General features: G+C 38.0%; 1 protein-coding gene across 1 annotated transcript in view; it reads right to left on the bottom strand.

Annotated features, from left to right (window-relative positions):
* Positions 1-25: 25 nt before the first annotated feature.
* The window catches only part of LOC103382033 (transient receptor potential cation channel subfamily M member 4-like), a 27,355-nt gene continuing 10,678 nt past the window's right edge, over positions 26-16,702 (bottom strand). The window contains 19 exon segments of the mRNA XM_008314682.3: positions 26-667; positions 1,478-1,571; positions 3,204-3,276; positions 6,144-6,276; positions 8,297-8,478; positions 8,565-8,730; positions 9,400-9,574; positions 9,674-9,806; positions 9,923-10,038; positions 10,713-10,951; positions 11,053-11,102; positions 12,060-12,173; positions 12,332-12,444; positions 13,504-13,649; positions 14,082-14,211; positions 14,407-14,481; positions 14,484-14,537; positions 14,906-15,007; positions 15,113-15,397. Of these exon segments, the coding sequence (XP_008312904.2) occupies positions 636-667; positions 1,478-1,571; positions 3,204-3,276; positions 6,144-6,276; positions 8,297-8,478; positions 8,565-8,730; positions 9,400-9,574; positions 9,674-9,806; positions 9,923-10,038; positions 10,713-10,951; positions 11,053-11,102; positions 12,060-12,173; positions 12,332-12,444; positions 13,504-13,649; positions 14,082-14,211; positions 14,407-14,481; positions 14,484-14,537; positions 14,906-15,007; positions 15,113-15,397 (2,412 nt within the window). The 3' untranslated portion in view covers positions 26-635.

The raw sequence follows: 16,702 nt of genomic DNA, 5'->3' as shown, positions 1-16,702 counted from the left end.
AGATAAAAAAAGACTCACAAGCCAGTTTTCACCATGTCTGAACACTGAAATTTAATAAAAAAATATAAATGTCCGGTCCAATTAATATACTACGTAAAAGGTTGAAGACAAAACCAGTACCAAATAGCCTTATCGAGTGACTGGCCTCATAGATCACCTTAATTAAGGTGATAGTTGTAAAGAAGCACTCACATATCCATGACATACTTCTTGACTACACACTCTTACATCTAGTAAAAAGCTATAAAGCATCATTAGCAAAAAAAAACAACAATAAAAAGGAAAGTTGTAAAACAGTGACAGAAAGAGGAATACGACTGTTCTGCCAAACTTGATATTATATATACATTTTATAAAAACAAATAATTAGATTAAATATTTTACTGTCGCATGAGTTTAGTAAAGGCACAGCTGACTTGTTCGCCAGAGACAAAATAGTACACAAATGATGGTGCAAAGACGTTTGTTATATTCAGTTAAGCATTAACAATGGAGCTAAATACTTTAACCTTATCGGATCAGTCAGCCCTTTTATTACAGCACCTATTCTCAAGTAACAGACCCACAATGCAATCAACAATGTCAACTCCAGTGATTAGGAAGCTCTTGAACAGGTGAAGGTGCCCGTGACCTAATCAAGGAGAAGTGGAAGATGAAGGGAACGCATCTGTAAAACAAAAAGAGATAAAATTGCAGGGAACGCATCTGTAAAACAAAAAGAGGATAAAAAGAGATAAAATTGCTTTTTTTTGTCACAAATGCCTGTGAAGCTTATTCACTCTAGTCCTAGACTTTTTGAAACTTCTGAGTCAGTAACAATATTTTATCTGTAGATGTTTATAAGTAATGTCTCATTGGGGCACAGTGTTTTACACACATAAATTAATAGAGCCCATAATGCAAAACAGCAGTTCTTTAGTGACAGGTTTAACCCTTCAGAAAAACCCCAGATAAGGGGAATGGGTTATTTTTGGAATTGTGAAACAACTAAGCAGTTGTTTCATCAGACATAACATCAACAGTTAATTATGTCTGATAATATAATACCGATATTATCGGCCTGGCATTAGTGTAATTATGTAATATCTGTAAGAATCGTTATCGTTTTTTTCTCCGATAGTGAAAACCCGATAACGCGGAAGGAACTTCTGGACCTTAATAACCTTAATGAACGGCACTTAAGGTCCCTAACCACAAGGCCACCACTGCCCCGCTATTGGTTAATATCGTAGGTAAGTGCTTGGACAATTTCGTATCAGATATTGGAATATCGGACATCCCTATGAGTAACCCAACAGCAATGTCTGGACTTCACCAAATATGCTGGAATTGCTTGTAAAGTCTAAGACTTTTAGTGCAGTTGTGGTGAAAAACAGACGCAGGTATCAGTATCGTCGGATGTCGTAATCAGAAATTAATAATTAACAATATTGTATATCAGCAAAAGGTTAATATAGAAACTAAAATCTGGTCATACCCCTTAACGTAGGTGGAGGTCGTGTTGGTTTGAACATGTTGCTTTGTGCCAAGGTATCCACAATCCAGCTGAGAGCATTACTGCAGTACTCCACCTGAACACATTCACAAAAATGTGAATAAAACATCTGGGTACTGGTTAAATCAGAGGTCTAATTTTATGTAATATGAAAAAAACTGACAAAATAGAAAAACATCGCCTTATTCAGTGGGACTGTTTTTTTCCTTAGAAGAAGAATCCTTTATTGTCACTAGGGCTGGGTCATATCTCAATATTTCAATATATATCTATATAATACTAAACAAGTTAAATGTATACCGATACGGATACAGTTTACTTCATTTTATAGTTCATGTTTATAGTTTGCTTTAATATTACGGTATTATTGTATGCATGTAGTCTATACAAACATTGCATGTTGCTGTGTGGCTTTGGGGCAATTCTAATGTAAAATACTTCAAAACAGCCGACATGTTGTATTTCTTTTTTTTTAACTAGCCACTGTGCTGCTCAATATTAGCCTGCTAACTGGCTGTAAAATGTAGAATGGATTTACTGAACTGCAGCGTGTCTCATAACTTGCTTTCTCATTGGGCCTTTTTTTCGTTCAGGAAAGTAGTCTGCAGCCTAAGGCTGATTGTTAATGTGTTTTATGTTAGAAATGGACACACTGCAACAGCAACAACCTAAAAATGAGTCCCTTTATCTATGACCATGATTTAGTTAACTTAGTTTCAACTGAAAAATGTCTGAAGGAAGTGTTATACTGAGTAATAGGAGGTGCCTCAATGACAGGAACACGTAAATTAGGCTTGTTTTACTTGTCCAACAAAAGGTAGAACGAACAGGATGTACCGCATGTTATCTTTGAATCTGAATAAACAAATAAAATTGTTGTTTAGATGTTTTTTCTAACTGGTAACAAGTTTTTTTAAAGCACTTATCAGCTCCTCTGATAGGTAAAGCTCTGTTATTGACATTGTTCTGTTCAACAGACAAAAGTATTGTTTGTATGTTGTAAACATTTAAGTCCCTTGATGAGAAAGCAAACCTACCGTTGAAGTTGGCACAACCACTTGCTTTTGAAAGTTTGCAAACACCAACCCAAGCACTTATAAGGCTGAATAGGCTGACATTCCAGAAATTTGTGATAACTTTAATTTTTAAAAATAAATAAATCTATTTATCTTTTATTCATTTCTCCGCCACAAATTGTGTCAGAAAAATGGGGCCTCATATCTGTGAAGTGGACATAAATCAAGGGTTCGTCCCATAAGGCTATCAAATCTGGAAGAACTGGCTGTATACCAGGCAATTGTTGACCCTGATGATTTTAAGTTGGTTCGTCCCATAAGGCTATCAAATCTGAAAGAACTGGCTGTATCGAAGAAGAGTATTGCTTAAGTTGTGAATTAACAAATCTTGCAAAAATTACCAAAAATTCCATGCTGGATTAAAAAAATATAAACAAATATAATATAAAGAACCCAAATAACAATTTATACTCTTTGAATGCTCATTATTGTCTTTCTCAGGGCATAGATATGTTGACGTTAGACGTTTGGATCTTTAACAACTCATTATGTCAGAGTGACATCCCACGGTATTTATAGTTCACTATGGCTGACGTTGTCAGACAGCTGCAACAGTCTCATCATTGAGGAATGGAATTCTATTAAGACAGAAAGAAAACATTGTGCATTACAGAACTAATGTTTAATTTTACCTCATTTTCAAGGGCTCTTATCCTGTGTTCAAAGTCTCTGCTTTCACTCATATGTTTCAGGACACCATCAACTCTAAAACAGCAAGAAATAAAAATAAATAAAAAATTAAAAAAATAAAAACCAAAAACAAAGAATGACATATATTAAGGTTAGTTTGTGATAAACAGAACTGAAGAAGAGCAAAAGTTGGGAGACTATATCTAAGGTACAACTGTGGGTGGCCATTTGATTGGCCATCAGGCCCTTCCCTAAGCCCATCTGGCCTAGTTTAGTCTCATTCATCTGCCTACTTTGTATCCTAGCTCCTCTCAGTCCTTGGTTCTTCCACCGCAAGGTCTACAGGTAAGAAATCAGCTCAGGATGCTCAGCATAATAAAAACCCAGGTCCTAACCAGTTTTTTGGGGATGGTTTTTAAATGCTACCTTTGCGCTAAAGTTTGATTGCAACTTGTGTGTTGTGTTGTGATGTGTTAGCCTGCACTTCTGATGGATTCAATCAATTCGATAGGATCTTAGGATAGGTTTTAAGCTTTGCTATTTTCGAATCAAATGTGAGGTCAATACAAAGCACATGGAACTGATACAATACTTTATCCACGGGTAACTTAATAAAAACAAATATCAACACTGACTCATTGTTGGTTTCCGACACCTTGGTGACACCCCAAGTGGATGCCCTGGTACATGGCCCTCTTATAATTGTTATAAACTGCAAACCATACATTTACAAAGGGATTTATCCTCCTTTATTTTGGTTGTTTTTTTCCCACACCACACCTGAGTATCAAAAGCCAAAAACTATGGTTTTTTTTTGGCTATTACTGCACATTTCAGACGTAAAAGACACAGTGGGGAGTTTACCAGGTCACACATCAGTCACGAACTTCCGAAACACCCGCAGCATATTTGGTGTCCCATCAAAAACACTAAATCAGGGTTTCAGTTGGATGACTATGACGATGTAACCTGTATTACCCCTATTTACGAGAACAGTATGCTTCATCTCATACCAACCAGTCATTCTTATCATTCCACAAACACATTTGCACATACCTTTCAAGGCTGCCAATTAGAACTCGTCTCGTCTAATGATTTTCTTTTAACAATGCTCAGTTAATTCTAGAGCCACATAAATGTGATCCTGATTATTTTGAGTGGTTTGGTTCAGTGTCTTTACAACAGTGGGCAGGAAGAGGCTTAATATAGTTTAGAAGGGCTAGGGCTATCCGACAATGTTATTTAGTAAAAGCTTTCACTGTTTCTTCGCAGGTTTTTTGGACTTCTTCTTCAAAACATTCCAGCGGAGGCAAATGACTCAGAGGAAGATAACTCGTGACAAGATCTGTTTTCTGTTTATTGGGAGTGGCTCAATTTTTCATGTCCAAGGTCGATACTGCAACTTGGAAGTGCAATGGTCCCTCTCTATATTGTGGGTTCTCCTTTCACTCCCTCAGTATACCGCAGATTTTCGCTATATCGCTATATCATCTTTTTTTTATTTGACAGATCAAAGTTTTTCGTGATAAAAAACTATTTCTAAAAAACTTAAAACAGTAAAAATATGCTTGTAGCTAGCTTGTTTACCTAAAGGAAATCAACTATTTCTAAAAAACTTAAAACAGTAAGAATATGCTTGTAGCTTTGTTTACCTAAAGGAAATCAGACACAGCATTGAGCATGCTCTTCTGTTCCTCACGCAGAATGCCTCATGCATCGTAGCACCTCCCCTTGTCTGTCCACAGTTATATAGTGTGTTGCTTAAGGTTTGTTGCTCTTGTGTTTGGTGAAAGTTGACCCTAATTTAACGCCCTATGATGACTCCTAAATGCTGCAGGTTGTCACATGGCTACCTGGCTTTTACAGCAGACAACAGTAACCAATATAAATGTGGAAGACGAATACGGGGAAGCTAAGTTGGTGGCGAAAAACGAATGCAACTTTCGTTGTACGGCAAAACTTTGGATACAGGGACAGCAACGCTGAACAGGACAACGTGCTGTGTAAAACGTTACAAAGCTAAAGTCTCTACGTCCTAAAGTCGCAAAATGATCCCCAGGCTCTGACTGGAGAAATCAGCTACCCTCATGGAACTTTTTCTTCGTTATCCTGAAGCTCTATAACAAACACCATAGCTAGGATCAAGTTGAAATGGCTTCGGTCAAGACTGACTCAACCACAACAGACTTGTGGTCAAGCAGGACCATGGAACGTGGCTGTATACTTTATCGACAATGACTTTTAGCTTAAAAGCCATTGCCTGCAAACATCGTATTTCCCCCAGGAGAAATTGCATCGGACCTGAATGAGGCTTTCGCAGCGGAGGGGCTGTGCAAGGAAAGTCAGGTTACCTTCACTACAGACAGACTAGTAACGTCAGGAAGGCTGTGGAGCTTTCCCACTAAAGGGATTTATAACAAGAGGGATTAATAAAGTGCTATCTATCTATCTACCTTAATACATTTTTGTTTCTAAAAGGGTACAGCTACCACCATGAAAGAATATTTTTAAATTATATATTAATGCTGTAATGTCAAGTAACAGACTTTGCACTGACTCTGTTGTCCTTGACATTCATCCAAGTATACGCATGACATCATTCATTTATATCATTATCCTAGTCGCAAATCACAATATTGTCTATAATAATTGCAATCGCACATTTTCATCAAATCATGCAGCACTGTATGCAATTCTTAAAATGTCGCTACATTTGCTTGATTTCATTTGCGTTGTGTTCATCAGACTTAAAATATCCTATGATGACATAGGTACTTGTACGTACTGTATGTGAGTTCTGACTTAGAGCAAAAAAAACTTGTCGAGGACACCCTGTATTTTGTTTTCTTTTCTCTGCTTCCTTCACTGCCATAGCTGCTGTAATGTGAACATTCCGCTTTTAGTGTTTTTATTCTTAATAAGGTGTGAGATGAGGCGCTTACTTGACCGACATCCGTTTCAGTCTCTCAGAGTCACTGCTTTTCTGGATTTTGTTTTGTGTGGTCAAAAAGTCCTCCTTTTGAATGGTTTCCCAAGTCATCAGCCTGTTAGCCGCTTTACCTGTTAACTGCAGCACTAACAGAAGAACACAACAAGTAAGACAATGACATAGAAAATATGAAAACCTGCAGTACATGTAATAATAATAAATACGAATACATTGTTGCATTGCTGTTGTTCGAAACTGCCCCTTACACCCTACATCAGTGGCTCTCAATTATTTTCTGTCATGACCCCAGTTGGGGACAAACAACTGCATGAGTTGCTGCCATCTAGTGACTGGAGGTTGTTATCGTTCAAACATTGTATTAGATAGATTAGATAGATTAGATAGATGGACGGATGGATGTATGGATGGATGGATGGATGGATGGACAGATAGAACTTTGTTAATCCCTTCGGAGTTCCCTTCAGGAACTTCAGGCTCCAGCAGCAGTACAGCACCAAAAGTAGATTAGATTAGTAGGTTGGTAAAAGTAGATAGATAGAGTTAGTAGTATTAGTAGATTAGTGGGTGATTATTGTTGCCATGTCTAGTGTTGTTGATTGCAATCTCAATTATTATATTCCAATTATACCATTGTTAACTATTACTGCACAATACTAATTTAAGCAGAACTAGTATAATTATAAGGATGTTATGTGAACAGGTATATAAATAGTTTAAATATATGCATGTAAATTATATATATATATATATGCATATATATAGATACACATGTACACACACCCACATCCACATATATACACTATACATATACATATGTACGCACACACACACACATACATATGTATACCTACATACATACATTTAAATATGCATACAACACGTCTTTGTGTCCCCTAGTGGCTGGTTTGTGTCGATATGTATCTTAAAACTACAAACACTGCCTGGATTTGAAGTTTGAAAGCATTCCCGAGAATGCTGCTTTCCATCCCACATGCTACCGGAGAGTGCAATTGCAAAAGTAAAAAGGCGTCTCGAGCGTTAGAGAGGATATGGAAAACTGCTCAAGAAGTGAGGCCCACCCATCAACATTGAGCAGGACACTCCGTGTCGGACAAAGAAACTTAGACCCATGTCAGGCCTGCTCTGGCCCCATCCTTACAGCTTGTACATAACACATAGGGATCAATGTCACTGCCTGACTGTAATGTTCATGCTGTTGAAGACCTGCAGTGTTAACATGAAGAATGTGACACAAGGGTGTTTTTGCATGCACAGCATGCTGCACAGAGTCCTGACACTGATGTGGCACTCATTGCTGTAAGTCTGAAAATGTATTTTATTATTATTATTATCACACCATCCATCCATCCATCCATTTTCATCCGCTTATCTGTTACCCAGTCGCAGGGGCAGCAGTCGCCACCCAAATCACATTGAACCGTACCAACCCCCCTAAACCTTCCTGCGGGTGGTGAGTCCACTGGAAGATACCAACCGCCCTAACCGGGATTCGATTTTGCCCAGGAGGTGGACTCTGAGGTGAGCGCAATTGGAGCAATCAAGTCTCTCCTTATATTAGTAGGAGCCAAGAAAGACTAAGGAGAGAGGAGAGTAGAGAGGAGTGCATAGTGGCCAAGACGGACGGACCGTATATATAAACCGGACACAGCGCATGAGCGCACATTATTGTTAAGAAAAACAAAGGCTGTTAACTGTCATCTGTGTCAGCGTCTTCGTCTTCGTCTTCGTTTGGGCTTCGTAACAGAAGCCTGAGAAGATGCAGTGCGTTTTGGAGGCATGGTAGAGCGTTAGATTAGGGTCAACTTTTACCAAACACAAGAGCACAAACTGTATAGCAACGTACCATACGTATAAGAGCGCCGAGCAAAGTGAACGAGTAAGTGATGTGTCGTTCGCGAGTGATTCGTTCAAAATGAACGAATCTTTCATATGACTCGTGAATCCCGAGTCATATGCAAGATGACTCGTTCACAGCGAAAGATTAGCTCACAGAGAGTGATTCGTTCACAGCGAAAGATTAGTTCACTGAGAGTGATTCGTTCATTATATAGGAAGGTTCACAATTGTTCATATGAACCACACGTTCATATGGTGGGATGTTTTTTTCTAACAAAGAATACTCACCAAAATGGTAAATCTTGACCGAGGGGACCTTGCGGATGATTCTTTTGATAAAAAGATTGAGGTGAGAGAGGATTATGAAAGGAGGAGCCAAGGACGGACGAGAGTGATACTGGACTATCAGAGTGTAACGCTGAAACTTCCAGTAGATGTCACTGTTGGCCTGCACTTCAGAGAAAGTGGAGCTGTTTGGCCAAAAAAAAAAAAGCACGTTATACTTAAAGCATGAGGACTTGGTCAATAAGAACATAAAACATGCTGTGAATTTTACCTAAACATTGCAATGAGCAGGTTGATGAGGAGGATGTTGGTGACGAGCAGATAGACGACAAGAAGAATTACAACCAGCCAGTTACTGTAGAGAGTCCTGCATGGCTCTGCACCATCTTCAATCATTGTTACATTGTCTGTGCAAGGCTTATCCCAATCCTTCCCCACTGAAAAACATATGAAAATATATAAATGTACAAAAAAAGCATGTTAATATTTGTTTTATACCTGTAGACACATTCAAAGTTATTTTTTTCATTATCTCAGTGTCTAAAAAAAAATAACAAAAAGTCCACGTAGGAGTTAGCCTGAAACACAATCTATGTTTTGTCTTCAAGCCTGTAGCTTCTGTAGCACACATTTGAACAATTAATTAATGTTCACTTCCATCTAGTTTGACAGCCCCAGACAGGTTGATGCTTAGCGGCCTAATGTGAGTCATTTGAGATGTCTATCAATTGATTTAAATCAACTGATAGACATCTCAGGTGACCCCATTTGAATTCAAGTCAACCTTATGTGGGGTCACGACCCAAAGGTTGAAAAACACTGACCTATCTATATGACAGAGGTTCTGGTAACCTGTGTTTTATTAAGAAATAAAGAGACAGGAACAAGTCTCTTTTTAAAAATGTAAATGTTTTCTTGCCACCTTATTCAAACCCTTAAGATAGCATGACCAGGTCAGACATTTGTTTATAACCTCTTTTCCTCATTATCCTTCTGGCTACCCTGATTTCTACATATTTCACAGGACACACCAAGAACTGGACCCTGTACTACCAAAAACAAAGCCACTGTATTTTCCTTTTATATCATGCTAACACTAAATTTACCATCCATTTCTTCCACAGGGATCTGTCCAAAGATGTGCAGGTACGGCCTGTAAAAAACTCGCCGGAAAATGCGATCTGGACTAGGATCATATGAATAAATCAGAGCTTGGTTGGCAACTCCATATGCCATGAGCCACACTCCCAGGAAGAACAGGAAGAAGAACACATCCTTCACCTGTAATTACACAATAATCACATCATTTATTCTACAGACTGGATCGAATTTATTGATACAGAAGAAATATAACACATATTAGTCCATATGAACACTGACCATCTTGCCAACAATGATGATTTTTGGTCCAAGTTGTTTGTGAATGGCAAAGATGTGAATGAGGCGGAGCGTAAAGACCATGTAGTCTACACACAGGACCTCCCGACCAAATCCGTGCGACCAGTGGAACATTCTGGAACAAAGATTGCATCAATTTACCACCTGAAGCAGAACATTATACAATTAAGGAAATCAGATGTGCACTCTATCAAACAACCAGATACAGGTTTACATCATGTTTCATATCACCTGCAGATTAGTCCAATGACAAACAGAATGATGGCAGCAAGGTTACACTTGTTCCACACATCTTGTATGTACACCCTCATCCTCTGACGCCAAGTCATAGTCCCCAAAAAGCAAGTCTTGAAATAAATTTAAAAAGAAAAAAATGGATAAAAGCAAATTAAACGAATTAGTTGGTCAATACATGGTCCAAACAATTGGAAAATATTCTGTACATGAAAAATTAGACAGATTCTCTGAGACATATTAATGGGGTCACCAGACAATGCATTCCGTTTGCAAAATCCTGTTATGAGTGAATTTTTTTGTATGTATGTATTCATGAAGAATTTTTTAATCAGTGATTTTAACCTCATTCAATATTCGGACTTTGACTTAATCCATTAAAAAACTGTTCCAATAACATGGTTAATCCCTAAATGACAATTTCATGTTGATTATTATGAGTCACTAATACGTAAGTATATCTTGTTTTTGTGATTTAGCAAATTAAATAAAGGAGTCAATCATTCTATTTCTCAGCTTTGTCGCAAACTGAATGAAAACCGAAGCTCCTCCCCCTGCCTTGATACAATTGGCAACATTTTAAAAAATCTGATCTGATGCCTTATGAGAGTAAATTTAAATTCATACACATCACGTATCGTTACATAAACTTAAAATGAAGGGTTACTGTTCTACCTATTAGGAGAGTTGTAAAGTACATCTGTTACGTTAGTAATGTTTACCCTACCCTAAATCCTTGTTATTGCTGTCACTGAAAGTCAAGTGTTATCCCTGTACCGGTACTTACCTCCCTTATCTCTTCACACACCATGGTGAACACCCAGAAGTACAAGACATACTCAGTGATGGATGGGCCAAACTTTGGGGGAGGTTTGAAGTCCACCAACAGAACGTAGGCAAACAGCAGGAGGAAGAGAAAATACATCAGGACGTTGCCCAAAAATGAGGTGACCGGTGCAAACCAAAATTGGCGCCATCGTGACACGATGAAAGGTCGCTTTGGTGGTCGGTGTATATGAGGAATGCCTGTGTACAGTAAATATAAGAAGGTGAATAAGCAGCTGACCAAGTGATAACACAGCGTGTCTTAAGTCTCTTCTCTGAGTGATAGTTTAAAGGGAACTTACCCTTTATATGTGCTGTTCTCGGGGTGTAGGCTTCCTGTGAGTCGGCTTCACTAGTTTAACACAATATCAATGGATAAATCAGTACACTGCAAAAATATACAGCTCAATGGATAAATCAGTACACTGCAAAACTATACAGCTATACATTTATATATACATACATATATACATATACACATATATACACATATATACAGTGTTCTCTTTAGCCCACATATATATATACATATATACAGTGTTCTGTTTAGCTCCTTCAGTACATCGAAGATTTTTTTTCTAATCCAATCTCGCAAAATCTTCGCTATATCGTGAAATATAGCAAAAAAAGAAACATTGTAAAATAATTATACATGGGAAAGTTTTTGCTTTAAAAATGTGGATCCTCGTTTTTAAATTGAGATTTGAAATCAAAGTTGGCAGCTTTGTTACCTAGATGAGCTATGAGCTATGTATTATCGGCTAATTGAGTATGCTCTTCTGTTCCTCACACGGATTGGCTCATGGCTCACGCATCATAGCATCTCTCAGCATCCCCCCTTGTCTGTCAGCCACTCTCTCGCTCACGTTGCCCTGCGTCGCCATTAGACAACTCTACTCTGCATATAATTGTGTGGGAAAGGGTGATACAGTCTAGGGAGGGTTGATAACAGTGTGGGGGAGGTTCGCAAAGGGTAAATATATACCTAAATAAATACATAAATCTCGCCTCTACTTTGCGATTTTTCCCATTTTACAGTGGGTCTTGGAAGAGGGATCACTGTGTGTGTGTATATATATGTGTGTGTTTTTATATATATATAGGGATGTTGGGTACTGTATACAAGTATGTAGCTCTATGACACAATATGACTTACAGTATCACTGCTACAAATTAGAGTATTATATAAATATATTTTTATTTTATTTTAATTGCTCATGATCTACCAGTACTCCCTTAGTGTTCTACTGGTAGATCCCAATCTACTTACTAAAACGTGCTTATAGACCAATGAGTTTTATAGTATTACATGTGCTTGATGTCAGAGAAAGAGAAGACAGTGTGCCCATAAAGACTATCACTGTCTCGGCCTGCTCCTTCCTCATTTGGCTTTTCCTCTTCTTGATGGTGGTCCTCTTGATTCCTGGGCAAGTTTAAAATTTAAAAAAAAATTAAAAAAAACAAGATAAACATGCAGAAAAACAATTTTTGTATTGGAGAAAATGACCAGACTTTATGATATTCTGATTCTTATCAAAAAGCAAAGTAGTAAAGGAAAGATATGGGTGACGATGTCTTTACCTGAAAGTGATTAAGTTAGTGTAGCAGAGGAAAGGACAGAGAAATGTGAGCAGCAGCTTCCACACGTCTGTGTTCCTTTTCATATCACCCCACCAGATCTGAGACAACAAAGACTGAAGAAAAAATGTCATCATATCATCTTGTCTTGTCTTCAATACTATTTGCTCCACACTTGCAAACAAAATGCAATACTGAAATACTTGAACTACTACAGTGCAAGCTGAATAGTACTACTAGGCCATAGTAGTCATGGTCTCAATAGAATCCTAACTTACCAGAACCTCCATCAAATAGATGGGTCAGTGTTTTTGGGGCAGCAACCCAACATAAGGTCAACTTGAATTCCAATGGGGTCGAGATGTCTATCAATTGATTAAACTAAACTGCTGTTAAACAAATCAACTACTTATACTTCTTAAAATTATGATTAAAAACACTACAATCTTAAACAACTGTATTCTTTCACTTATAACATATAAGGTCAAATAGGTAGGTACATCCATGATAGAATTCAATTCTTATTCATGGAGAGAAGAATCAGCATCTCTCTGAGTGATTACAGATTCTAATCGGTACTTTTGTAATAATTCACTTAAGACAACAACTCGCAAAACAAAACAATTATCAAAATTCTAAAAAGATATGGGGGTTCAAATTAATCAAGACACGTTGACCTGTAGATAATTGGCGTGGCCACAAACGTCTGACCTTACAGGTGGAAGAACTACAACTCCACCTAGTGGCCCTTAGTTACACAACATTTCCTCAGACTTTTTCAAGCTCAGACTTTTCCAAGAACTTTCAATGTTATGTTCAAAGCTTATTGTTTAATTTAATAAACTATTAATAACAAAGTCGTAAGTCTTAAATATATCAATATTGCATAACAAAACCAAACAACAACGTTAACAAGGTTTCAACAAAGTTTTATCCAAAAATAATAATTCCCACACACTTCCACCCATTTTAAGCATCTGTAGAAAGCCTAAAAAGGTATTACTATTGTTATCTAATTTTTTTTTTTTTTTTAGGTACTTATTATTTAGCAAAAGTCCAGGGTTTCAACTGGCAGATACCTAAACAAATTTAATGTTGAGTTTATCAAACTCACTTGACAGTCTAAAGCACTTGAGAGTCTAAAGCAGGTGTGACAGAAAAGCAAAGTAGCAAACCTGTACTCCATCATTACTGAAGAAAAGTCGCGCATCGGCACTCATGCCCATCTGGAGGCAAGTGGTACCGCCCCACACTGGAGACTTCCTGATCAGCAGGGTGAAAGCGCGACTCTCATTGCTGCGATAACAAGAACTGAAAAGATCTGAGGAAGGGGGGGAAAGGAAGGCTTTGTTTAGTAAAACTTGGTTTGTTTTACTAATCCAACCACAACTTGAGGGTTTTTAATGTGCGACTGTATCTCATATTTACACATGGAGCCAAGACCAGTGTCAAACCATAAAAAAGTCACTCCTGTGGTATGAGGCGATACATAAAAATACTGCTGTTGTGGACCCTACTGGAGTGTTCAAACATAAATGGGATTTGGGATTAGATTCTTGGTTATACTGGTTGTACTTAGATGGATTGATTTCAGGGGTTGGACACAGCGCAAACAGTAAACACATACTGCTTTTTTTGTTGGTTGTATCTTGCAATTTAATGTAACATACTGCATGTAGACACTGATTAGATTAGTAAGATGCCATTACTTTGTGCAAAAAAAAAAAAAAAAACATTATAATAACTGACATACCATGTGCCAAGTTTTCAAAATTCTGTGCCAGCTCCTTCATGGAGACTTTGGTCTCGGTTTCATTTTCCAGCTTTGACAGTTCTCTAAGGATCTTACAGCCACTGAGGGCACTCAGCACAGACTCTGCTGTCTGAGAGACAAATAAAGGGACAAACGAGTTAGTAGTTAGTCTTGCAATTTACAGAGAATTTTTCACCAAAACATACCATAAAATCGCAAGAGAAATGAGAGACAAATAAAGGGACAAACGAGTAGTTAGTCTTGCAATTAAAGAGAATTTTTCACCAAAACACACCATAAAAATTGCAAGAGACGTGAGTTTTACCATTTCCCAGAAGAACGTAGCCATCTCACTCCGGTTTTGTAGAACAGCCCAGATAAAAAGTGAGGCCCAGGGAAANNGAGGCATCGATTACTGCGATATAAGCAGTCACCATGCAGCAGCTTACTGACACGCTGGAACAACAATAACATCATATCTACTTGAGAAATGTTAATATAGCGTCCAAAAATATATACGTATACTACTGCATACAACAGGTTCAGAGTCATTTAGGGCTGACTATCATTCCTACAGGATGTGGCAGTAAAACACGTGTTCCCAAAGTCACAGCTGATATACTTCAGCATCCAAAAAAAGTTAATATAATAACAGTTTTAATTGTTGAAAGACATAATATATAGTATTAGCTCGAATCCCATATTCAAATGTGAAATAAAAACAATTAAAATGTACATAGACGATTACCAAGGACTTGTGTGTGGAGCTGTTTATGGACAGTAAAAGAAAAAAAAAATTGTGTCTGTTTAAGTTGCATTTATACCCTCAGTGCTCTTCTCTTGGATGTTATTTGGTTCAAGCCAAGTGCGTCGTAGTAGAACGCCTGACAAATGTCACCCATCAAAAGTTCTAACACTCTCGACACCTTAAGATATCAAAGGAAGACTGAGATTAATACAAAACATTCTCACATTGGTTCGAACATGATTTCTGAAGTGTGATAGAATGAACAACTATTCTAAAAAGACACCTCAAATAGGCTGATCCCCTTGGCTGGTCCACTCTCCATTTCGTAAGGCGAGCCTTGCTGGTTTGACTGTGTAGAAACGGGAGCTGTAGTCCCTATCCGCTCCAGTAGGTGACGCTGTAGCAGCTGGTACAGAAGTGTTCCATCAGGTACAGAGCGGTAGAGGCACTCTAGGCGGCCATAGGTCAGGTAATCGAGGATGTTGAGGCCATTCTCAGTGAAAAGACGCACAAACTGGGGTTTGTCATTTATTAGGGCATCCGTCATTGACTCTTCCAAATCCTTATACTAAATGATGAAACACAAGCAAACAGTTTAATTGCACTTAGACAAAGCAGATTCAAATTCATTAAAATCAAAGAATTGCACTTAGACAAAGCAGATTCAAATTAGTTAAAATCAAAGCTGCAAGCAGAGTTAAGGCGACCTTGCACCTTTGGCGCACTGTCCATTTTTGAGAACAATAAAGATTTTAAGTGCGTCTTATAGTCCGGAAAATACGGTATGTAAAACCTGGAGTTGTGGATTAAGATTAACAGGCCATTTGAGTTTTTGTGCAGAATCAAGCAGTCACATTTTCACTGAAATGATAATAACAGTAGAGTGGCAACCTGGCAGTTGGTGGATTCGAACCTGGGGTCTTCCAGACCGAAGTCCGCCTCCTTCACCACTAGGCCACCACTGCCTTTTGTAAGGATGGTTTACGCAGGACAAAACTGTGATTATTTTACTGGTTAAATACGGTTTGTAGTGACGGGTTACAGTGTTGACTGTCACAAAACTGCCACTGAATGACTTTGAAGAGTTACCGCAGAAAGGACATGTCAGTAAAGAAGCCAGATTTTAGTCTTTTGCCACCAGATGGCAATGTGGGATATTAACGTGCAGTTGAGTAAAGGGTCAGAGTAGGACCAATCATATCATGTTGGTTGAGCGATAATACAATAATAGCATTTTAGGTATTAATGGCAAAGGGTTATAACAATAGTAATAATAATAATAATAATTTGAACTTCATTGATCCCACAAACTCTTGTGTTAACAGCAGATGTCCTGCAACAGGATGCCCCAAGCTGCCAAGTATGTGCTTCCTTGGGGAATGGAACCCAGGACTACCTGTTCTCTCCTTTGGAAGCAGGCGTGCTAACTACTACACGATGGAACCAATAATGATAATAATAATAATAATAATAATAATAATAATAATAATAATAGCTAGATTAATGTTGACTACCATACATTTGCAGTACAGTACACAGTATATGTAAATCAGCAGGTAAGTCTGACTCACCCGCTCCACATTTTATTTTGCCACTAAAAGGCACTCATTTAGATACGCAGTTTCAATAAAATTTTGGAACAAATCATACATTAGACTGATAACAATTAAAAAGTCACACCCTTTAATATCTTTTGCTCCTGATCTTATCTAGAATGTAGTACCCAATATAGTTTATGGCACTAAAACTGGAGAAAGAATTTGTTTTGCGTCATTGTTGGCTCCCAGTCAGTCAGTGTACCATCATGTGTGATGCGCCGTGTGGTTTGGCTTTATAAACTCAGTTAGAGGTCAGTAAGTACAACCAGAAGTAA

The sequence above is a fragment of the Cynoglossus semilaevis genome, chromosome 8 (assembly GCF_000523025.1).
Source record: "Cynoglossus semilaevis isolate Cse_v1.0 chromosome 8, Cse_v1.0, whole genome shotgun sequence".
In the NCBI taxonomy this organism is placed as follows: Eukaryota; Metazoa; Chordata; class Actinopteri; order Pleuronectiformes; family Cynoglossidae; genus Cynoglossus; species Cynoglossus semilaevis.
This window is presented reverse-complemented; position numbering and strand designations above follow the sequence as displayed.